General features: G+C 49.6%; 1 protein-coding gene across 2 annotated transcripts in view; it reads right to left on the minus strand.

Moving 5' to 3' along the window:
• The window catches only part of ALX4 (ALX homeobox 4), a 41,946-nt gene extending 16,373 nt beyond the window's left edge, over positions 1 to 25,573 (minus strand). The window contains exon 1 of one of the 2 annotated variants that reach the window (XM_061343608.1): positions 24,868 to 25,573. In XM_061343608.1, the coding sequence (XP_061199592.1) occupies positions 24,868 to 25,267 (400 nt within the window). In that variant the 5' untranslated portion in view covers positions 25,268 to 25,573. Of the gene's footprint in view, positions 1 to 20,697; positions 20,905 to 24,867 lie in introns of those variants that run through there. The other variant, XM_061343609.1, reaches the window with a different exon arrangement.
• Between the last annotated feature and the right edge of the window lie 332 nt (positions 25,574 to 25,905).

The raw sequence follows: 25,905 nt of genomic DNA on the forward strand, positions 1-25,905 counted from the left end.
CCTGCACTGGCCATTTCATGGTGCCTCTCCCTGCCATGCTCTGACTCTTACTTTTCACAGCAACAATGCTTTAAAAAGAAAAACCCCAACGAATTTATAGTGCAGATGTTTAAAAAGACTTTTAAAACCCAGTTCTGGCTCTTCATGTCATTCTTTCAACTCTTGCTTAAATACCAGTACTAAAATGTTGCCTAGGTAGGGTTTGGGCAGTGTATTCTACAAGGAAGATTTACACCACAGCCCAGCCAGCACACCTCCAGCACTTGGCTGGTGGGAGTAACCTTATCCAGTCCCTGTGATCGTGCCTTAACACATGCTGAAGCCATTAAACTTGTTCCCAAGTTGTCTGTTGCAGCCTTCTGCCTCCTGTCTGTCACTGCAGTTTAGGAGTCAGCACAAGGCTGTCGTTTTAAGAAAACAACCACGTTTTGGGATATACAGGATAAAATGGAGCAGCTGGATTTGAGGTATAGAATGGGCCAAATCTTTAGGCTTATTTCTGTTCCAGGAGAGAATGTTCTTGCAGTCTGCAGTTATAAAGGAGGATTTAAAGAAGGAGAAATGACCCACTTTTTTTAGCTTAACGTGGCATCACTGATTTTATTAGCAACGATCAGATACCTAACTATAGTTTCCCTATTGAGCCCAACTGGTAAAACTAGGCAGCATTCACCTCTTAAATGCAAGTGGTAGAAGTCCACATAAGACAAAAGCCATTGGCATAGTTCTGGAAACTGCATTTATTTGCTGCTGTGCAGAAACTGGTTGGAGCACCTCTATTTCCAATCTGGATGAGGATGAGTACATCACCTTGTGTCCAGCCTACTAGTGGTTCCCTTGAGTTTGCATAAATCAGAGCTGGTTCCTATATGAAAGCACATCTGTCCATCTAACCCATCCAGGGAGCTCATTTGGTTGATCCCACAGAACCTGAAGGAAGGCTGGAACATGGTTGGGGCAGCCCCTTTCCATGGCACAGCATGCACCAGCTTCCCTTTGTGCAGAGGAGAGATCACGGCATGAATGTGCTCACCTCCATGGACACCATGAATCTCTGCTGAGCCTGCCCAAAGCTGCTGGGGCTGCTAACATAGCCATGAAAATAGCCATAAAAATAGCCATGGAATACCTAGTCAGCCTGGGGAGTTAGTGACAGACACAGAAAATTCCTACAGAAAAGCCTGGTTTTAGAAGGATGAAACTGGGGAGGAGATAACTTCTTTCTACTGTGCTCCTCCTGACCATACCTATGCTCCTCTCTTCAAGAAGAGACTTGTTTTCCTGAGCAGATCATACTGCAGGAGCAATGCTAAGGCCTGGAGCAGAAAGGTCTCAGAACCTCCTTCTATTCCTGAAAGGCAGCCTGGGGACAGTGCCAAAGGTGCCACACAGCACTGGTAGGTCCATAGGCTTTCAATGGCCCTGCAACCAGCATACAACTCAAGTCACTGGCTCCATTTCCACTCCGTGCCTTAGAGATGCTTCTCTGGGAGTCAAAACCACCTCAGCCCTGGCTGCACTTAAACCCTTTTGTGCCTGGCTGGTTACATCCTGCTGGAGTAAATCACTGCATGGGTCTGAGGACAGACAGCTTGATAAACATTAACTCTAGCGCTGCTGAGAGGTTTACATCACAGCAAGCCTGGGGAAGTGTGCACCCACGTGGGTGTTATTTGTTTGTGGAAGTTGCTGTTCCTCTTGCTTTTTTCCCCTGAATTAGCTTTCTTTTTCCAGTACAAACATCTGCTTTCAAGGGCACATATTGCTTTATTGTCTGATTAGCTGAATTCACACACCCTGTGGCTACTTGGGGAGAGCTCAGCATCGTCTGTACAAACGCAACATGTGCTGCTTGCTCCTCTTTCATGTTATTTAAAGGGCACTAACAAAACTGGCTTTTACATAAACAAATCAGTTCTGAAAACGCCACATAGAAGCTGTGGCTAGAGTAAAAAGGCACAGTTTATGCCCCAAGTCCTTCTTCATGTGGCATATTCATTTGAACAGCAGGAAAGAGCTGACTAGCGAAATTTGAAGGCACGAAAAATGCTTCTAGCAACTTGCTGTAATTGCAGCTGACTTTCTGGCTCCCAGAACATGATGTAGGGAAAGAGAAAGAGCAAGAAAATGCACTGCCATTGTCTTCATGGGGAGAAAATGAAACTGCTCACTTCCTCACTACTGAACGTGAAAGGAGATTCAGGGCCAGGTTGGACAGGGCTTGGAGCAACCTGGTCTAGTGGAAGGTGTCCCTGCCTGTTCAAGGGGATTGGAACTGGATGAGCTTTAAGGTCCCTTCCAATCAAACCATTCTGTGATTCCATAATTCTTGTTTACTCCAACATCTTGGTTCTCTCTGATGAACCATTTCTTAGGGACTTTGTTCTTCTCTCTGACACCTGAAGGTCTTCAAGCCAAGGGTGGTCATATTTGGGTTTTCAGCACATCAGGCTTCGTGCAAAGCCCTGCTTGAAATTATAGCAGTAAAGATGTAGGCATGTCACAAACAGCTAGGAAATAGTTCTGGGTTTCTGCTATGTCCTACTTGTATGTCTCCCTAAAACAGTGCATGTGGACCAAAAGCCAACCAGTACCTCTGAATTGGTATATCCCTAGTGCTTGCCTGCCAAGAAAGATGAGCAAGGCAGGGAAGGAGCAGAAGGATTGAAAGGGCTTTCAGTTTCCTTTTGGCTCTGAATCTGGTACCTTTGGGATATGTAGTCTTCTCCTTCCCAAACAGCCCTGCATTGCTTTGCCATGGCTACTGTCGACTGGTGGTGTTGGCTTTCGTCAAGTTCCTCAGAACCAAACATAAGGACCTAACTGCTCTTAAGACTGGGGTCAGTGCTGAACAGGACAAAGTATGGGAGCTCATAAAGAAAACAAATCCAAAAAAATCACAACTCCCCCCAATCACTAATATAGGACAAATGTTGAATGGGATTGTCCCAGTTGTAGACTTACACCTACACGCTGACCAGTAGCTGTTTATTGGGACTGAAATCCAAAAGGATCCACAGAAACCTTGGATAAACGAAAGGCACAACAGGCAGGTCCCATGCTGTTTGCTGAACACTTTCATTCTGCGCTATACAGTTCAGAATAGAATAGTTTGGGTTGGAAAGAACCTTGGGATCATCCAGTTCCAAACCCCCTGCCATGGGCAGGGACACCTCACACTAAACCATGGCACCCAAGGCTCTGTCCAACCTGGCCTTGAACACTGACAGGGATGGAGCATTCACAACCTCCCTGGGCAACCCATTCCAGTACCTCACCACTCTCACAGTAAAGAACTTCTTCCATATATCCAATCTAAACTTCCCCTGCTTAAGTTTTAACCCCTATCACTACAGTCCCTAATGAAGAGTCCCTCCCCAGCACCCCTATAGCCCCCCTTCAGATACTGGGAGGCTGCTCTGAGGTCTCCACGCAGCCTTCTCTTCTCCAGGCTGAACAGCCCCAACTTTCTCAGCCTGTCTCCATACAGGAGGTGCTCCAGCCCCTGATCATCCTCGTGGCCTTCTCTGGACTTGTTCCAACAGTTCCATGTCCTTTTTATGTTGAGGACACCAGAACTGCACACAATACTCAACACACAATTTGCACACCACGATGCACTGACCCAACGTGAAGCTTTTGTCCCGCTCCCATCTGAGCTGAGAGTTGCTACCTGGCTGTCATCTGCTGGGGGAGCATCTTCCCCATCCGCCTGTCTGCCTTACTTCAGGGTCAGCCAGTTCCCCGCCTCAAGGGTTGCTTTCCCTTGAGAAAACTCTAGATAGAGCAAGGCTTCCCAGTTTGGAAGTAATCTCCATCTGATCAATATAATGATAGTGCTTAAGGTAGCCAAGATTCAGCCCCCATCTCTCCTCCAAGGCACTGCTAAATCAGCCCTGTACCTGCAGCAGGGAATGCTGTAAGCACTGGGGAGCCCTGGGGCTGATGACAGGCAGTGCCATTCAGTGCCTATGTGAACACTGAGGGTTGTTCAGATCTCCTCAGGGACTGTAGTGATAGAACAAGGGGTGTTGGGTTTAGACTGAAACAAGGGAAGTTCAGGTTAGATATAAGGAAGAAGCTCTTCCCTGTGAGGGTGCTGAGGTGCTGGCACAGGGTGCCCAGAGAAGCTGTGGCTGCCCCATCCCTGGCAGTGTTCAAGGCCAGGTTGGACACAGGGGCTTGGAGCAAGCTCCTCTAGTGGAAGGTGTCCCTGTCCGTGGCAGGGGTTGGAACTGGATGAGCTTTAAGGTCCCTTCCAACACAAACCAGGCTGTGATTCTCTATGATTCTATGTGAGTGACAGATGAGGGTGATGCAGGGCTTAGGGCTAAGCTCTCTGGAAGGAAGAGCATAAGCCTCTCCATGAGCTATGGATTTATGCATTCATCTTAACCTCACCCATGCCCTTTGTCCATTGCAAGGATTTGAACAGACCCCTTGTCTGAGTACTGCAAGACAAAAGGGAGCTCTGCAAGTTGTCATCTCCTCCACAGCTTTCTCTGGAACCACTCAGCGCTCCCTCTTCCCCTCAACACACCATGGCTGTTTTCCCTATAATTTGCATATAAGGCACTGGATGAGTAGAGCATCTTCTCCACTCGGGAGAGGGGGAGGCACGAGGCACCGGTGCAACCTTCCATGATCTGAATGAGTGTCACCTTCCCCATTCACTACACACGAAGCAAGGCACCACCAGCCATTGCGTATCACAGCAGGTGTAATTCAGCCATCTAGTTAGGGGAGAGCAGGGAGACACTCCTTCAAGCTGTTGGGGAAAGCTGGAGAGGCAAAACTGCCTGTAGGGAGTTGAGCTGTGCTCTGATGTCTGACTATAACACAGTAATTCCCCGCTGCCAGCTTGGAGAGTGATTCACCCCATCCTGTGTGCCTGTGCCTGCCCGGACAGTGCTCACGCCGTCAGTCTGATGGTCAGTCTGTCTCTCTCTGCATTCTCCTGTCTGCTTTGCAGAAGCAGCCCCTTGGCAGCAGAGGCAGCGATGCATTGCTGAAGTTCAGCTGCCTCCCAGAGGTGACTTCCAAGTTGCCTGGTTCCTGCTGCTGGCAGCGGGGCTGGGGCTGCAACGGGAAACAACCAGCGCAGCACAGAGGGGACAGGAGAGTTTTGAGCCATTTTGTCAGGAGCTGAGCAAGAACTCAGCTGCTTCTGCACTGTGGAGTCCTGGCTCAAATTAGTGCCAGACCAACTTCAAAAGAGCTGCAGGCACTGCATGGAGAGGCGTCTAAGCAGGCTCTGCTTAGCTACAGCACCCAGCCCGCGGCCCTAATCCAGCAAATGTGTGTCCCTGGACTACCTTTATGCTTAAAGAGAAGCATTATGCACTTCGGACAGGCAGGCAGACAAGCCCCAGCAACTCCTAGCAACACAGCTCCTTGTGCTTCCCAGTTTGGGTCCCCAGATGCCCCTGTGGAGAAGAGTTCTGAGTCTGGATGAGATGCTACAGCAGCCAAGTTACACCTAAGTACCTGCATCTCACGGGGATTTGGGTGCTACTGTTTTCACTTGGAAAATAGAAAGCAGGAGTGATGGGAAAACCGGAGTAACACCCAAAACTGGCTGAACGTCACTGAACCACAGAACGGGTTGAGTTTAAGCATTAGGTTTGAGCCAGGTTCTTTAACAAAATAGTCCTGCCCTTCTCTAGTTTTATACAGCTGATTAAAAAGGAAGGGCCCAGACAAGGGAAGAAAACCACTCACCCTTCCCCAAACCTGCCTGTTCTTGGAAGCACAGCTAAAGCTTATTCCCATCCTGACTGCACATTGCAAAGCACAAGGCCAGCCAGGTCTGGGAATTGCTAGTGTTCTTACAAGCACTGGGCTTTTAGAAGCATTGCAGAAAGAAAGGAGGTTCCTGGCTATAAACCCCCCCATTCACAGACACTGGGTTTGGGTGACAGCCTGCCATCAGGTTTTACTGGCAGGGAGAAGGAGGGCAGCACAATCACAAACTGGGGCAAGAAGCGGCACAACCAAACTGGGAATCTGCCAGCTGAGGAGGAAGACAAAACAACTAGCACAGACCTGACAATGGCAGGTTGTTTCCCCCCACATCCTTCTACATCCCATTGCTCAGGTCACCCGCTGCAAAGAGATCTCCATGATGTGGGGTCACCAAATGGGAACAGTGCTGCATCCCTGTGGGGTTTTCCTGCTGAGGAGATGCTGATACCAAGGGAGAGGGGGAGCTATGGAGTCCCAACAGGGTCCAAGGGCAGTGACCACCCCTGCTAGACAGAGCTGATGTCTTTGGTCCCCATAAGCCCCCCCATGCAGTACCAGGGGATGCACAAGAGCTGTTTTGAGGTGTTGGGGGGATATAGATCCACTGCACTGCCTGGCCATGAACTGTATCATGTCTCTACTATAGACATGGGGAGAAACAGCAAAGAAAGAGAAACCTGTCCCAGACTGATTACCCTGGGAACTCCAGCTGCCCCTTACACAGTCTAAACAAATAGTGATTTAAATTACTCAGAACGCCCCAGTCTTCTTATATGTATCCCCAAAGAGCGTCATAAAACGTCTACAGAAAGTGCTCCATTAACCTTTGCTACCCTGCTTAGAGGCACATATTTCCGCTCCAGTTAAACCTAAGTTTAATAAACTCTTGGCCTCCATAGGATCCCTCCAGCCCAGTCTGGGTCTATCCACTGGTATTTCACCAAGGTAGGGAGCCACCAGTGCTGCCCCAGCCTCTGATGGAAGCCTACCATCAGTCATGGGTGCTACTCTCTCATTGCCATGTTGGGGCCATGAGGAGGAGAGAAAGGATGTTTGAAGCTCTCTCCCTTCTCTCCTCAGCCCTGAAATCTAACCCACAGCTTAGTACACTCCTAGCTCTGAAGATTCAGCTCCACATCCTTCGTATCACAGCAGAGAGAAGGTGCACATTCCCTTTGGGAGCCAGGTTAATGTAAGCCTTTTGAATGACACCAATAGCTGCTGTGTTCAGGGCAAATACTAGGAAACACTTCATGGTTTAAATACAATGCTGTCTTAATTGATATATATGTATGTATATTTGTAGTACTGTAATCTCTTAATGAAGTTTTGCCATCTTATCAAGAAGTAAAAACAATACTACATGACTCGGCCAATTACTCTCGTGAGACCTTTGTGCAAGAGCCAAATCACATGGTTCACAAAGGAAAGGGATGAAAATGATTTACAGAAGCAGTGAGGCAAAGGTTTATTGATAATGAGGCACTAAGAGGAAATGGGATGAATGTGCCTAAGGTTCCTCTGGTAAATGAATAATGAATGGTATTCACAGCCAGCAACTTCCATTTTTCATCTTGAGTTGAGAATAGCAAGATGCAGGGCAAATGGCAGTTATTAAGGGGAAAAAACACATTAGGTAGTACTGAGCAAGGAAAACACCTACAGAAGTGTGCTCTTACTTAGGGAAGGCGGATTGTGAATTGCTCGAAAGGTAAATTGTGCTTGTCGAGTAATTCAGAGCACTCTGAGGTCAGGGAAGGAAAAGGGATTTTATTCCATTTCATTTGAGGGCTACTTCAACTTGCAACACATTTAATTATCACCAGGGGAAAGAAAAGGGGCAAAAAAACCCAAACCAACCTAACAGAAGTAGGTTTGCATGAGCCAAGAGGATCTGACCTTAACTTTCTTCTCCACCTCTGGGGTTCACTTCTCCCCCCAGACTGCCCATACCTGGTGAGCTGCACTCTCACAGCATCCTACCCTTCAGCCACTTGACCACTGAAGTTACCAGCATCTGGCCACTGCCTGCACTTGGTGATGACTGAACCAGGCCAAGGTGTGGATCTCAGCATCACCTGAGGCACCAAATTCCTTTATAAATCTGCTGTAGGAGCAGATTTTTGGTGGGGGGATGTTTGCCCTTTGTGCTGTCATGGCTACAGATGGCACCCAGAGCAGTGTGGCTCCATCAGCACTGAAGAACTGACTCTGCCTGCTGGGGGTGGCCCCTGGCTGCTCAGCACCATGATTGAATGACAATGGACCAAACATATCTGTTGGACACAGGAGGATGAGCAGCAAGAGCACTGTGTGAAGGGCTTTTCCTTTTATCCCTTTCCATAGAATCCCAGACTGGTTTGGGGTGGAAGGGACCTTAAAGCTCATCCAGTTCCAACCTCCTGCCACAAGCAGGGACACCTTCCACTAGAGCAGGTTGCTCCAAGACCCTGTGTCCAGCCTGGCCTTGAACACTGCCAGGGATGGGGCAGCCACAGCTTCTCTGGGCACCCTGTGGCAGCGCCTCAGCACCCTCACAGGGATGAACTTTTTCCATACATCCAATCTAAATCTCCCCTCTGTCAGGTTAAAGTCGTTCACCCTTGTCCTGTCCCTGCACGCCCTTATAAAAAGTCCCTCTCCACATTTCTTGTAGACCAAACTAAGGTATTGAAAGGCCACAGTAAGGTCTCCCTGGAGCCTTCTCTGCTCCAAGCTGAACAACCCCAATTCAGCCTGTTTTATAACATACTTCTTTCTCCCAGGGTCTTTAGATCATATATACTGGACCTCTACCCCCAGAGAGCAGTTCTCATTGCCCAGAGTGTGAAAGCAATCCTTATTTATGTCCTCAGGGCTTCACACACCATTCACTGGGCATATCAGAAGGTTACAGAGGTGCCTGAACCACGATGATTTCGGTGAGATTAGGCACTGCTATTGCTCATGTTGTATGGACGGTAAACCCAGTCAGGGAGCCACCAAGCTCACAACAGCCACTGAGATATCTAAGCCTAAGCTTTAAAGAGTACTTAGTATTGTCCAATATCTTTGTAGCATGGAGGTGAAGGTCCTGTTGGTCTGTTATGTCTCTCAGATGCCCTGAATCGTGCAATACCTTTGTATCTCAGTCACTCAGTCGCAAGCCCCCATTCAGTCTGACACGCTCCCCAGTCTTCAGATCAAGTTTCTGCCACATCACCATTTCTTATTCCAGCCCTCTGCTGCTTCTCTGATGCAGCTTTTCCTGTGTCTTCGGTTACATCAAGCAGTTTGCTTTGCTTGGGTCCAAGCAAGGCTGGACCATCAACTGGGGTAAGTGGCTGGTGCAAGAAGAGTGAGTTCAGACCTGGCTGGAACCATGCCCAGGACATGGGAAATCTGCAGTGTGTTTAGGTGTGAAAATCAAAGCTGTTGCTACAGAGTGAGAACCACATCTCCTTAAGGCTTGTTCTTAGATAATTGTTCAGAGGAAAGGCATGGAGCACATTTCCCACCCAAAGCCCAGCTCCACAGCACAGTGCACCAGAAGTTATGAAATCAAATACTGTCAGATTTTTATCCTCCCTCACATGGAGAGCACGAAAATGTGCTTCACTTTTAGCTGCATTCTTGGAAACAGCTCCATTGATCCTGATGAACTTTAAAAAATAATAGTATTATAAAAACAGCCAGTGGTGCTGTGGGAGTTTTTAGTCCAAATTGTTCCATTTTGATGAAGTTAGAAGCAACTGGAGGCAGGATTTTGGGAGGAAGTGTCAGACAGTAAGACACAAACAACAGGGACTCTGGTAATGCACTTCCTAACAGAGAACAAAAAATCACGGCTCTTGGAAGGAGCGAGGCTCCTGGAGCACCACTAATTCTCAGCAGAACTGGGTGATTATGTGAAAGATGATGACCATGAAAATCAGCCTAAATTAAAAACTGCATCCGCATCAGCTGAGCTCATGCCCACTTTCGTGTTTGTTTCCAGTTAACATTCCAGGATGGGATCGTATTGACATGAGTGACTGCAAATGTCAAGCAAACATTTGCAAATATTTACAGAAATCATCTTTAGGAACTCGTGAAAATGAGGTATTTGCCCCAGAAAAACCTATTTCTGCCAACGATGCTCATCCAACCAGGAAACAGAAGCCTCTTATCTCATGTGTTCGCCATGTACCTACCTCCCACTCACCACCACAGATCACCATTCAGCTGCTATTCCTTGCAGTGGTTGATATACACAATGTACTGACCAAAGAGCACTCACAAACATCATCCCAACAACAAACCTGGGTCCCAAACACGCCTTGGAAAATCATACTTTGATCACAAGCTGTAAATAGACTGCAAAGATTGTCTCCCAAAATATTCCCTTAGGGAAGTGCTTGTTTTGGGAGGTTTCTGATCTACATGTGGACATCTGTGTGCTGAGCCCCCAGCTCAGAAGGGATCTGCCTAAAGAAGATGCCATCCCTACACCCGTGCCACAGCCAGAGCTTCAGGGTTTAAGTCACCTTTTCTATCAGGGTGGGAAGCACAACATGGAAGTGACTGCAGGCGGGATGGCCTAGAGAGGAGAATAAAATAGACAGTCATAAAACATGAGCTGGAATCGCTCCCATACAAATATAGGCTGAGAAAGTTGGGGCTGTTCAGCCTGGAGAAGAGAAGGCTGCGTGGAGACCTCAGAGCATCTTCCAGCATCTGAAGGGGGCCTATAAGGATGCTGGAGAGGAACTCTTCATTAGGGACTGTAGTGACAGGACAAGGGGTAATGGGTTAAAACTTAAACAGGGGAAGTTGAAGTTGGAGATAAGGAAGAGGTTCTTTACTGTGAGTGTGCTGAGGCGCTGGCACAGGGTGCCCAGAGAAGCTGTGGCTGCCCCATCCCTTCAGTGTTCAAGACCAGGTTGGACACAGGGGCTTGGAGCAAGTTGCTCTAGTGTGAGGTGTCCCTGCCCGTGGCATGGGATTGGAACTGGATGATCTTAAGATCCTTTCCAACCCAAACCATGCTAAGAATGTATGAATCAATACAAGTCAAAGCACTGGTCTGAACAGTACATACTATTTCAGAGTTTCCTAGTAAGCAAGATCTCTTTTATAGAATCATAGAATAGTTAGGATTGGAAAGGACCTTAAGAACATTCAGTTCCAACCCCCTGCCATGGGCAGGGACACCTCGCTCTAAACTATATCACCCAAGGCTCTGTCCAACCTGGCCTTGAACACTGCCAGGGATGGAGCATTCGCAACTTCCCTGGGCAACCCATTCCAGTGCCTCACCACCCTCACAGGAAAGAATTTCCTCCTTATATCCAATCTAAACTTCCCCTGTTTAAGTTTTAACCAGTTACCCCTTGTCCTATCACTACAGTCCCTAATGAAGAGTCCCTCCCCAGCATCCCTATAGGCCCTCTTCAGCTACTGGAAGGCTGCTATGAGATCTTCCTCTACTCTTTAGAAATAAGCTTGTCTGGAAAGAATGAAATTTGGGAAGAACAGTTAAAAGCTTCAGTTTCCAATGTCTGAAGACTCTTAGCATCAGTGGGGCACTAGGCCTCTGCTTCCCAAAGCATTCCCAGCTCTTGGGCTCAGAGCATCTGCAAGGAAAGCTTGCAGACGGGCTGCAACGGGTTGCTTTCTCCTTCCTCCTTATCTCAGACTAGGCTTCCTGCACACTGTCTTCTCAGATTTACTATCTCACCATACATTTGGGTCATGTTTTTGCAGACTTCACGAGAGGCAAACATGCCTGTGTGGGAATGTGTGAGTTCTGCTGCAATCCATTCTGTTCAGAAGGCTCTCAGGAGAAGATATACAGTCTCACATAAATAATGGGGCTCCAAACTGCAAAACTCCTTCAGTGAACACAGTTATGAGGCTGTAGCTTCCCACAAGCTGGGGTTTAGAGCCAAGGTTTCAGTGCTACAGCAAGCTGTGGAAGCTCTCCATCCCAAAGAAGGGGTCAGACAGACTTTGTGCTGTGCCTGCTGGTACCCAGGGTCTTGCCTGGAGTTAGGGACTCTCTATTTGTAAGTCAGTTTCTCTGTTTTCCAAAGCAAAGATGCTTTGGAAAACAAAATTGACTTAAATCACACCATTCTTTCTCCCTGACACCTCCTGCAGCTGATGAACTTGGGGGTGGCAAACAGGGATAGCACACTGCTATACAGTCCAGCTTGCTTCAAACTGTAATACATATTGGATGGAATCATAGAATCATAGAATCAGCTAGGCTGGAAAAGACATCAAGTCCAAATAACCTTCTCCTGTAACCAACGCCTGTGTAAAATGACTCCCAGCTGAGAGGGATGGGTGATGTGTGTGGGTAACTTTGACAACATGGTCTGACATAAACAGAAAACTGGTGCCCCATCTCCTGTCAATAGACAGATTGATGTTGAGATGCTACAGTAAGAAGCTGTACAGATTATTACCAGCTGGGGACAGTGTGTAATGCAGTGATTATAGAATCAATCGGGTAGGAAAAGACCTTTAAGCTCATCCAATCCAAAAATTCCCCAGTACTGCCAAGGCCACCACTAACCCATGGCACTGAGGCCTCGTCTCCACAGTGTGTGAACACTTGCAGGGATGGTGACTACATCCCTGCCCTGGGCAGCCTGTTCCAATGCCTGAGCACCCTTTGGGGAAGGAATTGTTCCTAATATCTCTCTATTTAATGGGTCTATCCCCCAGGAGAAAGCTCTGTCAGGAGAGCAGGGAGCTGTGGAGCAGAGCTACCTGCCTGGGGAAGGAGTGGTGTGGACAATGCCCCTTTGTGCAGGACACACAGGGCAAAGAGCATGTAGGGGCAGCTTTACTCATTGCTCTAGATGTACCTAACCTGCTCTGGTATGTGCTTCAAGCAGTCTAAGGTGTTTTCATCTCCTGACTTCTGGTGTCCTCAGCATATAAAGGACATGGAACTGTTGGAACAAGTCCAGAGGAGACCACGAGGATGATCAGGGGCTGGAGCACCTCCTGTATGGAGACAGGATGAGAAAGTTGGGGCTCTTCAGCCTGGAGAAGAGAAGGTTGCGTGGAGACCTCAGAGCAGCTTTCCAGTATCTGAAGGGGGACTATAGGGATGCTGGGGAGGGACTCTTCATTAGGGTCTGTAGTGATAGGACAAGAGGTAACGGGCTCAAACTTAAGCAGGGGAAGTTTAGATTGGATATACGGAAGAAGTTCTTTACTGTGAGGGTGGTGAGGCACTGGAATGGGTTGCCCAGGGAGGTTGTGAATGCTCCATCCCTGGTGGTGTTCAAGGCAAGGTTGGACAGAGCCTTGGGTGACATGGTTTAGTGTGAGGTGTCCCTGCCCATGGCAGGGGGTTGGAACTGGATGATCTTAAGGTCCTTTCCAACCCTAACTATTGTATGGTTCTATGATTCTATGACTTCACCAGCTTGCCCATGCTCACACGACTGTGTCAGTACTTCTGGCACAGGGCTGAGCAAAAGGGAACTGTTTTACTCACCACCACCAGGCAAACCCACCCCTTGCTCAACCTCCTGCCAGCCCCATGGACCTGCTTCACCTCAGACATAGGTGGAAGATGATTGCCAGAGCAACCAATTTAGCTATTTACATACTCAGACTGTGTTTCCCATCAGACCATTTTCATAAAGCCAGCTTGGACTGATTCTGCTCCCACTGGGATGCTACTGCAGGCTTTCAGCTGCTGCTTCTTTTCCTTTTGACCCCCTGAGGTGGAGTTCTCAGCAGTGTTTTGGGTTTAATGAAATCTATGGGTTAAACGAGGCCATTCTCTATTTTTCCCAGGAGGGAACTAATTTCTGTCAGATTTGACAACCACAGCCATATTCTTGGCCTTCGGGACCCACTCAGTTCCCCTCATAAGTTCTCCTGGGCCAGGACGCAATGGCCATTTATGTGTTAATGCACATACGTGGTCACTGTCACACACCATGGTTTATCTGCTTTGAGCTCCTAATCTCTCCATCTCCATGGGATATGGGCTCAACCAGGTTCCCAAACATAAGCCTACAATGGGAGGCAATGCTCTTATTTGTTTTTCTCAAGAAGAAGCCTAACCGTTCCACCTAATTTTTGTAGACTCCAGATAGGCCAGAACAATGCATACCAAACAGCCCAAATTTATGGATCTATTGCAAGGAGTATGCTGTTTCCTGGCTGGGTTAGTCCTGGTCCTTTTGTCCTTCTCTTGTAAGTGATCTTGTAAATGAAATGGGAAGTTTAGATTGGATATAAGGAAGAAGTTCTTTACTGTTAGGGTGGTGAGGCCCTGGAATGGGTTGCCCAGGGAAGTTGTGAATGATCCATCCCTGGCAACGTTCAAGGCCAGGTTAGACAGAGCCTTGTGTGACATGGTTTAGCATGAGGTGTCCCTCCCCATGGAAGGGATCTTAAGGTCCCTTCCAACCCTAACTATTCTATGTTTCTATGATCTGCGGAGTAATTCAGTTGGTTTCTGGTTCAAGACACACCAAGGTCTCCGAGATGCTGAGATGGGGCAGGCACGCAGGCACGTTGGGAAGCAGCACTGGGACACCAGGCAATGTAAATGGGAGCATCTAGGCCAAATGTCATGCAGTTGGCTCAATGCCTCCTCCCCTCTCCACCATCCATAAGACATTTGGTAACACCTATTGCCTTTACCAGCATCTGACAAACCTGCCGGAATACTTTGGCCACTGCCTTGGTGCACACTCTTCATGTCTAGGTCCCCAAATATGGTGAAGAATTCGTCCCTTAGAAGCCTGGTTACAATCACAGCCTCTTGGCTCCTTTTTGGGTAAACTTCAGGTCATTTTCTACAGAAATCCATAGCTACCAACAAATATTGTCTGGCAGATTCCATCTCAGGCAAAGGCCCAACAACATCAACAGCACTGAATTGCAGTAAGGTCCCCAGGAGACACTGCTCAGTAGGGCTTCTCCCAACCTTTGGGGACACACTTTTGAAACAGAACACATGCAAGAAATGCATCACATTTCCTAGAGTGATTTTCCATCGTCTGTCTGCATTTTCCTCAAAACCAGTTCTCGTTTGGCTTGACTTAAGGTTTTGCAACCTCAAGACGGCCAATGGGTTTGACAACAGAATGAAACCTCAGAAGCTCCTTTTTGAGTGTTACGTGTATAATGAGCTTTCATGAATATTCATCACCCTTTGTTTTATTTCCCCATATCCTATACAACATTTCATCTCTAAATGCCAAGCTTTCCCACCATGGCCAGAGAGCTTTTACCCTGCTACTCTGAAGGGATTCTATACTCAAAGCGGTTGCCAAAGGAGGGTGTTTTTCAATCACACCTTCTTTCAATGCCAGGCGCCTTTCTGAGTGACACTTTTAGCTCCTTGAACTCTGCTTTCACAAACCTACGTCTAAGGGATGTAGTTTTCATTCCTGCAGACTATGAAAGAAAGGAGATGAGAAAGGATGCAGTCTCAATCGTTTCTTGCTGTCTTGCAAGAAGGAGGTGTCTTCCCCCCAAAAGACACTTAAACAAGACACCATATGCCTCATCATGCAGGGACTTGTGGCTAGTCATGCAGTACCTGCTGTGTTGGTCTTTTAAGTGAGGGCTGCCTTAAACATGCGAAGGAAGATCCATGCTATGGACATGTACTAACACGAAAGCCATTTTCACCTCCCGATATCCACTGTGGAAAGTAAAATGAACCTAGTAAGGCACATCCCAGATATTATCTATTAATGGCAAGGCGCAAGCACCCTTTGATTCATGTATTGCACAGCAAAGCTCTTGCTGGCCTCTTTTTCTAACCAGGACAACAAAGGAGGTCCAAGAACTGGCTACAGGCTCAAAGAGGCAGCTCAGGGGCCTGCCCAGGGAGGCAGGCAGCACAAGCAGATTGCCCAAACCTCTTGGTTTCACATGAGCCATGTCTTTAAAGGAAAACACCCCAGGCTGAAAGCCCTGGTGCTCACTGACCAGGTCCCAGCCACAGTAATGCACATGATGAGGGTTAGCTCATCCCCCACCTTGGCTATGTGGAGCATTTTCCTGGATCCCAGTGGTCCGGTCTCCTGCAAGGATGCTTTCCCCACTCTTTGCCTTCCCTCCATTTTGGGTTGTCCCATCATCTCCCTCTCTGTCTAGTTTCAATTACTAGCTGCAGTACCTGAATGAGCATCTGTGATACCTATAAATTACACAGGTGATAAACCCCTCTCTTGTTGCTTGGCTTCCCCTATAGCCCTCCCTCTAAAGTGGACCGCTGCCAAATGGAGGCAAATATGTCATTAAGCCAAGAACTGCAATATTTGCCACCAAAGCCAAGGAAAAGGGGATTTACAGCACAACCAACCCTTCCCAAAAGCAAACTAATTAAAGGCTACAAGGGAAGAGTGGGGTTCTCTGAACACCAACTTAATATCCAGCCCTGGGTAACACAAAGCCTTGTTACAGCTTTAACTCTAACTTGAAAGCAGCATCACCCAGCTTTGCATGTGCAGCTTCAGGTCCCCCTGTTTCCTGAGTTCAATTTGGGCCTTTCAATGGATTTTTATGAGGCGCTGTCCTGAATAGCCTTGTATTTATAACAACCCTCTCTGTGGATATTTCCCCACACTTAAACTGAACCACTGCACGCATGTTTGATGTTGTAGCCAATCCCCCATTGCTTTCTATCCTGTATAAGTCCCTTTTTCTAATAGCTTAGAAGTGGTATGAACTGGATGGAAATACTCTTCTCTTTAGCAGAAGATCTTATAGCTATATAAAGCAACCAGCTCCCTTCTTCCAGTAGCAGCTTTCTGACTCCTGTTCAAGGGCTGAAATGCAATATTTAAGCTCTGCCATAAATCCCACAGCTCCATGGAGTGTTCCTGGCCTCCTGCACAATATGCCTAAGTGTCTAGCAATTGGTCCATCGGCTATTTGTCTTGGAAGTCCTCACTGGCATCTGGAGACACGAGGAATACAAAGTGTCTGCAGGTCCTCTGCCAATTTAGGTGGGTCTCTTCTTCCTCTTGCCTTCTAGCATTTGGCTGTGTCCTGTCTAGCTCAGGCTGATATCTGGCTCCAATCTGCTTACGAAGGTTCAGACCAAATCTTGATAAGCCTGGTTATGTCTATGATGCAGTGCTTCTCAGCTCTCAGGTATGGGTCCTTGCCACAGCTGTGCTCCTGACTCCATTCCAGGATGAGGTCTGGGCATGCAGCATCCCAGGAAAGGCTGGAAAAGAACCACATGGTGCTCCCGAAGATCTTGCAGCCTCCTGAACCAGAGACCAGCATCACGGTCCAGGCTACAGAGTGTATCCTGCCCCAGCATTTGGCCTCAGGCTCTTGTCTGAACAAGCACTGCAGAACAAGGCTCCATCCAATTTCTTTTTCCAGCCATCCATGCGGTGGGAATGGATATACACCAGCCTCCCATGGGGTCCTTTCTTGAGTGGCATCGCTGGGGCTGGAAAAACCTGATGCTGTGGGGCCTCCCTGTGCTTGCATTCCAGAGCACACATGCTGGGAATGACCGATCCTACAGGCAACCCAAACCCTGCCTGGCAGACCCAACAGCCTGAGACCAGCTCCAGGCCCAGCAGGCTGGTACCTTGGTGAGCCTTTGGTTTCCCTTTTGAGATGGTTTTCCATTCTCTAAGATGGTTTTCTATTCTTCCACAACCTTTTTCTGTGGCTCAGGCTTCCTATTCAGTTTCAGGCGGAATAGCATTTTCCTTTTCCCCCTCTTTTGTAAAGCATCCTCTAGCTGGTGTCACACATATACCCCAGCACCTCGTAGGGTTGGGGTCTTGCAGCTTAGCCTTCTCTCTGGGCACTATCTCAGCACAGAGTCATTCTTTGATAGCTTTTGACCCTTTCTGGGAGAATTCCCAACATTGCCCTCCCCCTGTGCACAATTTACAACTTCGTTTTGTTTTGCTTTGCTTTGCTTTGATTCTGGTATTAATTCCTTTCACTTTCCACTGCTCCCAAATAGGCTGGATGCAGATAACAAGCACCTTTGTTATCTGATCCCTCTTGCATCAAAAGAATGAATACAGTTCCCTGTTTATCTCTTTGGAAACTGCAGCACTGTTACTACTCCTGACTGAAGCCATTCCCAAACCCAAGGAGGCAGCTTCCACTACACGGAGGAACTGAGGAGACCTGATTTACTTTATGCAGGGTGCTTGCACACCGTCTCCCTAAGCACAACAGCACCCAGACAGGAGTTATTTTGAGCCATTACAAGTTTCCTTTCTTTCCCCCAGCCAGAAGCCTGCCCCACGTATTTACTCCTTCTTTTCCTCAGGTTCCTCATTTCCCATTGATAACATTTCTCTGATGGGCCTTGACTTTCTGTTGACTGCCCCCTTTGGTTCTGTAGTGTTTTCAGACTTCTACTGAATAAAAGTGGTTGCTGTCCTCGTAAACCTTGTGGAGTTTTCACCCAGCCTCAGCATGCAGCATGTCTACCAGGGACTAAACTAGTTTACCTTCCAGGCTCCATCATCAGCTGAAAAGCTGCTTGCCTTACAGCTAATGAACAGAGCTATTGATGATAGAGAATATATTTAGGACTAATACTGATTCAACCATCTGTTTCCAGCAAACATTAACCACAACAAGATAAACCCTTAAACTGCGTCTTCACTAACAAAATAAAGTATCAGAGGTAAATAGGCATTTAACTGCTGAGTTAGGTGATGCAATGGCCTTTGATCAGTGCAGATAAGGAGTGACCATAGCTCATGACATACCAGCTTGTCATGGTTAAATCCTGCTGGGACCTAAAGATAGCAGCTACTAAATGTTGAATCACAGCTATTCTCATCAGAGATAAAAAATATGATGCTGGTGGATTCATACTTACATAGTCCATAGAATCTGTTGCAGACCACCTTCCATAATAGCGCTGAGCTTGCCACTGCTTATCACCCAAGATATCTCATTTTCTTCCTCTGCCTCTTCTCATTCATCTGTTCCTTCCTCCCTCCACCCTTATCGTTGTTTAACCTCAGTCAGCAACTAAGTACCACGCAGCTGCTTGCTCACACTGAAACCAGGACAATCCCTCTGCCCCATTCTTCACTGACCCATCTTTCTGATCAAAAAGTGGCCCTAGAGGTATTGCGCTGATAACAATTGCTCTTTCACATCACATCTACTTATGTGACACTCCAAATATGATGATTTGCAAGCATGAATGAAAAGCAGGTTCACCAGTGTGTGTAGTAACATTGATTCACCTGAACTTGCACAGAAAACAAAGTGGAGGTCATTTATTTAATACAGGTAAGCAGCTTTCCTCCTTTACTTACGAACTTTCATTTACAAGTTGAGGCAGCTGAGAGACATGTAACTATGGTAAATTACTCTAATGCTTTAGTCATATGAAACGTTCCCATCCATCTCTTACTGAATGTTTCCCAAGTCACAGGGGCCCTGTATTAGCTGTGTTACTGCTCAGGCTTCTCCTAATCTATTTCTCTTTTCCTTTTGAAAATGTATCTACATGAAGACATTAGACCCATGCTTTCCAAGCTGATTAACAATGGACATGGGATTTGGTTTTTCCTCCAAATGTGTAGGAGGAATATCTCAGAAACATAGGGCATTAGGGGCAGGGATTTCTCAGCCTTTTCTGAAAAGCACTAACCCAGGCATACAAGAACAAACCAATTGCTCCAGCTTCTTGCACCGAATAAAGACCTGGCTGTGAGGCAATGTGAGTTCTGCTCCCTTCCAAATCACACACAGGGCCTCTACTCCATGAGTTTTCCAACTCTGGCATTGGTCTCCTTCCCCAGCCGCTAAAGGCTTCCTTTTCCTAGAGCCATAGCTCTGGGAAGGTCACACTGATGCTATGGAGCAGCGACAGCTTCACTTTGCACAAGCCACTGGTTTGAATCTCAGCTTTTCTGACCACAGAATGGGAAGAAAAGTCTCTTGCTGCTACAGGATGCATCACCCTTCTTGCATGAGAGTTGCTACAGCTACCCAGTGCCATGAACAAGATAATAAAGCAGCTTAAGGACTCCAGGGAGCAAAACTAGCTAAAGAGCCAGGAACTAGGGTGACGGAATGGACAGGGCTGTGGCTGGAGATGTCCCTCAGCAGCAGACCTTGGCTGCGAGCCTCCCAGACACCACCTCTCTCTTACAAGGGAAACTCATCACTGCTTTGAACGCAGGGCTTGGAAAAGGAATAAATCTTCAAGATCTGAGGGATTGAAGCCTGCACATTAGCTCCCCTTAAACCCTGAGTGCATTTAACTTGGGAGGTTAGAAACCACAGCCAAAGAAATCTCTTTTGATTCACAACTTGTTTTGAGCAGTCACCCATAAAGCAGCCAGTGAATCACTCCAGCCAGTTAGTCATGCAACCACACTGAATGTACACTCAAAAGGCTGCGCAAAATAAACAGCCTGCAGCTCCAGATAACACACATAGAGCTCATTTGCCCTATCTGGCATCAGCGTATATTGTTAATAGGACTCCTACACCGAACCCTTAGGAAAAGACGCAAGTAAGCATCTCCAAATCTCTTTCCCCATCAGTATTTTTCTCGTCTGCATCGCACTCTTGTTGCTTTCAAAACAGTTCAGACTAGTACAAGTTTTAAGGCTCTTTCTCCCTCTTTCCGCTCCCTTCTCCTTGCTGGTAACGTCCTGCTGGGGTTACAAGCGTGCGCTGCAGCAGCGTGGGGCTAAAGAGGAGTTAATCCCAATCAGCAGCGGGACAAGTCGAAAATAAACAGCTCTAGTGCGAAAAGAAACCTTCCTGCAAGGAGGGAGCGGCAGGAATACAGGGGGAGGGAGGCTCCGGTTCTTTGACACATGAGCGTTATAAACAGCTCGGGTCAGGAATCCTAGAAGAGCCTCCAGCCAGATCTACCGTCCAAGTCTAGGAAAGCGCAAAAACGTCTTTGGGAATGATTCTAAGAGAGCCGCGACCCAGATCTTCCTGCGCAGCCGGGGGAAGAGGCGTGAGCCCTACCTTCGCGTCCTGCTCCCTGAGGAAATCCCGCAGGTTTTCCGCGGAGGAGATCCCGCACCTCCGAGTGTCTGCTCAAACAGAGGCTTAGCCAAACTCCTGGCGAGAGCTCCCTCCCCTCCCTGGGAGGGTGCCGGAGCCCTTGAATGGCAGATCTGGTGGCCCTATTGTGGAAAAGAGAGGGCGATTGCCAGGGCGGCGTCAGCTGCGCGCCGGAGGCCGGCGGCCGAGCCTCGCCGGGTCCCGCAGCACCGGGAAGGGCCGGCCCCGCTCGCCCGCTTCCTCGCCACGGTGCCAGTCCTCCCTCCCTTTCCCCCGCGGCCCCACTCGCGCCTCCCACCGCACACTTCTCCCCTTTGCACTCTCCCGTTGACCCCGCAGGGATCCGGACAGCGGCATCCCCCCCATCCCGCATCTCTGTCCGACGGGTGCGAGGAGACCCGCGCACTCCCCGACGGCGCTGGGGAAGGAGCCGAGAGACGAGACCAAAGCTGCGGGGAGAGGGAAGGGGGGGGGGCAGGACCGGGATCCCCTCCCAAAGCCCACCTCACATCGCGGACTGGCCGGCGTTGGAGCGGTCACTGCGGGATGGGCAGCGGGGTTAATGCTCACAGTCCCCGGTGCGGGGACACGGCATCACCCGGTGTGGAAGAGCCCCGCAAGGATCCCGGGGCAAGGGAGCAGATGCCGCCGGTGAGCCCCGGCGCAAGGGGAGCTCCGCAAAGCCCTTGAACATCGAGGAGAGGGGGAGCCCCGAGCCTGGCAGCCAGCGGTGTCTCACGGGAGGCGGAGGGGGGACCGCCAGCGCGCTCGTTCCTGCCGTGCCTGCAGTTTACATTACATTAGGGGGAGGAGGAGGAGGAGAAATGCATTAAAAGTGTCAATTTAAAGAAGCACGCAGCGAGCCTCCGATTCCTACGGCAGTTGCTTTCTGCACTTCTATTAATGACGCTCTTTAGGCTGCGCTTTTTATTTGCTCGCTAAATAAAAGAAACGGTCTCGTTATTTTCACAACCCGGCACTTAAAGAATTTCCTCCGTTAGAGAAAGCCCGTTTCCTTCCTCCTGTTTCCTTCAAGCAAACTTCCCCATCGCATTCGCCTTCACTCCCCAAAGGGTTTCTTTTTCTTTTTTTCCCAGCCAGTATTTCTATATAGCAATATATGTTCATATTTCTGTGTGTGTATACGGGTATATGCACACATATGTTTCAAGACATATAACTTACTTCAGTTCCACGCAGTAGAAATAGCAAGTCAGATTACTACAGCACATAAATCATTCCACAGATTTTCCTCTTCCAAAGGGAAAAAGATATATAACCTGCTCTAAAGGCTTTTATTGAAGAGTTCGGCTTTAATTGCCTGCAGGATAAGCCGTAGCCCGCATGTACGACAGGGAAAACAGGAAGAAGTGCTTCGGCCACCGCCGCTCCTGTCCTCGGTGTGTTTGCGGCCGCAGCTCACCCCGGCCTATATTTACCCGTACAGTGCAGTGAAAGGGCTTAGATCTAGAAATAGAAGCCGAGAGCAATAGATGGCAGGCACAGGCTTTTTATAACTCGAAAGGACTTGTTTATTAACGAATTAGAATAAAATTAAACACAAAATAAAGGGGGGGAGAACATCTTTTCCTACCGGCTCTCGGGATGCCCACTGTGCCTGAGGCTCCACAACCGATAACAGGCTTCGTGAAGCAGCGGCCCCGGGCACTGCCATGGGTCTGTTTGGTCGGTCTCGGGGTTTAGTTGTTTTGGGGGGATTTGGAGTATTTATTTTCCTCTATTTATATTATTCGGGGTTGGGGGGGTGATTTCCTGGGGTTTAAATTACGGGACTTTAAATCTCCCCATTGCTCCCGCATCCCTCCCGGGTGACCAGGAATACAGCGTTCCCCACTGCGGCCGCGCTCCTTCCCATTCTGCATAACGGCGGGGGCTCGGTGGGCAGCGGGAAGCAGCGGGGCAGCGTTTGCTCTCCGGCTTCCCCATCAAAAAACCCTTTCTGTAGCTCTCCCCAGCAGCCTGCGTGTTGTTTGATCGCATTGACACCCGCTGCAGAGAACGAGGTCGGAGCTCCCTTCCCCACGCCGAGGGTATTTACCCCGGCCCGGTGATGTCCCCGATCCCCTTTAGCCCGGCGCGGTGGGTTCAGCCGCTCATTCGGGAGAAGGCAGAGAGGAGCCTGCGGGTGCTGCAGTCGCTCTGCGGCAGCCCCGTTCTGGCTACTATTAGCGAGTCTTTCTTTTCAATGATTAACCGTTATTATTATTGCTATTAATTATCCTCGCGGATTCATGTGTCTCTTATTAGAGGCCACCGTCCCTTAGCCACATCACAGGGGGCTCGCAATGGGAGCGGGTCTGAGCGCCCACTGAAGTCAACCCTGCAGCCCCGCTTAGAAATAAATCGGGGGGGACACAAGTCGGCGGTATTAAGGAGGGTGATATACTCGTGTGGCACTATCGGGGGGTGTAATGTGTCATCACAGACTAAACCGGCGCCATGGCCCTTGCAACCTATAAAACCAAGACAGCCGGTTAGCGGGGAGAGAGTGGCAGGGATGGGAAGGCACCGGGGGCTTCCCTACGCTCCCATTTTTCGCGGCTGGAGCTGGTGCCCGTGGGACCCCACAGCCCCACTATGCCCTGCCCAGTGGGCCCCAGCCTGGAGCTGAAAGTCCTCCGAGGATGCGGAGCAGGCCTTGGGGCCGGTGTGGGGTTGTCCGCTCATGGGGATGGGGAAAGGAAGGAGCGAGCCACGGCCTAAGCCTTGGCCAGAGCTCCCCATCATTCCGGGGCCTGGAGGGGAAAAAAACCCTGGAAGGGGCTTGTGCCACCGGGAGCGAACAGGAGCAGAGCACGGCCCGAGCTGGCGGGATGGGATCGATCCTGGCCCTGCGAGGAGCGGGCAGGGCAGCCGGGCTCTGCCTGCGGTGCCCGGGCACGGCGGAATGGCGACGGCTGCATTAAGCCTTTCCCTGGGAGGCAGTCACCTTGGATGGGGGACCAGGTCTGTAGACCTGTATCCGGGGCCAGAGACACCTCGGCTGCTCGCAGGGGTGATGGACGGCGCCCGAAAGCGGCCTCTTTGCTTCCTTCTGAGATCTAGAGAGGGGGGGAAAGGGAACGTAAAGAGGGCAAAGGGTGCCCAAAACGGCGGCGGGAGCTCAAAGGTGGAAGCCGGGCCCAGCATCCCCATCGCCCACTTTAGGCCCCCCCCGGAGGCCCCCTCACGGTCCCACTCCGCTGTCCTTGCCCGACGGAGTCCCGTTAGACCGGTGCACCGAGGAGCGGACACGGCCACCTTTATCAGAGGCGATGCGCTGAATCCAGGCCGGGGCAGCCCCTCTTTGCCCCCACAGAGCCCATCGGAGCCAGAGGAACAGATTTCACTTCCAGTTTCTCTTCGGAAAAATCACTTGGGCGGGGGGGGGGGGGGGGAGGCCTGTTCTGTTATTTGTGGGCTTGTTTGTTTGTTCTGGTTATTTTGGGGGTGTTACGTTGGATTTTGGTTTTGGTTTTGTTTCATTTTATCCTAATGGCCTCTATAGAGCAGAAACCTCCCGAAGAAGCCTTTTAAACACGCTCTCGGACACGACATGAGAAGCGACCCCGTTCAAAGCCTAGCGCCAGCTCAAGGGAATGCCTTAATTGCCGCTAATGACCCGCGGAGAGGATGCGGTGGGTTATCTGCAGTCGGGCAGAAATCAATCAGGGGAGTGGCAATTAAAGGAGAAAGTGAGAGACGGGACCTTGAGAGAGGCCGTTACAATGGAGAATGAAGGTTTGGGTGAATTCTTCCAGCAACATTCCCTGTGGAAGAGGATCCCGGTGGATATACTTGGCGCAGCCCGGCGCTCTTCCTTTCTCTTTCTGTTTCTCTCCCTGTTTACCGCGGGGTTCCCGGCGTTGCTCAAGAGCTAACGCTTTCCGGGATGACCATGGAAGAAGCCTCCGCAAAGCCGGGAAGGGGGGAACGCTGCTTCCCGAGGGGAACGCGGCTTCCTGGGGCCCGGCGGGACGGGGCGGGCGCGGTGCCACCGGCCAAGGTCTCCTTGACCCTGGGAGGACTTGTCCCGCCGGGCACCCCCCCATTCACCCTCGGGAGGCCCGTTCCAGCCCTGGGTGTCTTTTCTTCTTTACCCCCCCTCCTTGCCACACGCCAAGGACTCACCGTAACAGGAGACCTGCAGAGCTCCGTTGTGGCCGCTGCTCTCCTGCAGCTTGAGGTTGTTCTCCGGGGGGGTTTTGCAGGGGCCTCGCTGCATGTAGAGATGCGGCGGCTGCTGCTGCTGTTGTGGGTATTTGTTAAAGGAGGCCGGAGCCGCTGTGGAGCCGGGAGCCTGCACGCTGCCATCCAGGGACTGACATTCCTGCTGGCTGTAGCGGCTCCGGCACTTAGAGCTGCTGTCACCAAAGCCTTGTCCTTTGCTGGCCAGGAAAGTAGGGCTGAACTTGTCACTTGCTTGAAATGCCCTAAAAGGCGAGGAGCCTTCTGTGCCCTGGGAGGCTGCGTTGTAGTAGGAATCCATGGCAGCCGGATCACAATAAGAAACACAAGTATCAGCATTCATTCCTAAAATTAAAAGGCCCGAGTGTCCTTAATGCGCTTGGAGGGGCACCAGGAACCTCTCTTTCTCTCCCCCTCTCGCATAGACACACACTCACAGCTGGGCCAGGGAGCTCTAAGAGGATTCAGATGTTCTTGAAAGCTGACCAGATCTCCAAACCCCCTTAAGATCTCGCACAGTAAAAGGGGTCTTTTTCTTTCCCTCCCTCCCTCTCTCTCTCTCTCGCACACACACACACTTGCCCTCCGTCTCTCCCTCCAATCTATCTACGCTCCAAAGAGGCTCTTCTCCGCGCTTCCCCCCCACACACATAGGAGGCAAAAAAAAAGAGAAAAGGGGGGGGAAAAAGAGAGAGGAGAGACCTCTCCCCCAATTAATATGTAGATGATGACAGTGGAGGGGAGGGGGCCCAGGAAGGGGGGGGGGGGCTGTGTGTGTATGGAGGGTGTGGGAGCAAAGGGGGGGGGGGTGAAGGTCACATCTTTTGCATCTAAAAAGTAGCAAAAGAAAGGTTTTCTGATTAAAAAGATAGCAAATCAAACGGACAACGTGGACGCTGCGGAGGGACGGACGCGGGGGAAGCACCGGGGACGATTTAATGGTCGGGACACACTCGTTCCGCTCCTCACGACCCCCGCGGC

The sequence above is a fragment of the Neopsephotus bourkii genome, unplaced genomic scaffold (assembly GCF_033783945.1).
Source record: "Neopsephotus bourkii isolate Nb327-2 ecotype Australia unplaced genomic scaffold, CSIRO-AGI_Nbou_v1 NB_1825, whole genome shotgun sequence".
NCBI classification, from domain to species: Eukaryota; Metazoa; Chordata; class Aves; order Psittaciformes; family Psittacidae; genus Neopsephotus; species Neopsephotus bourkii.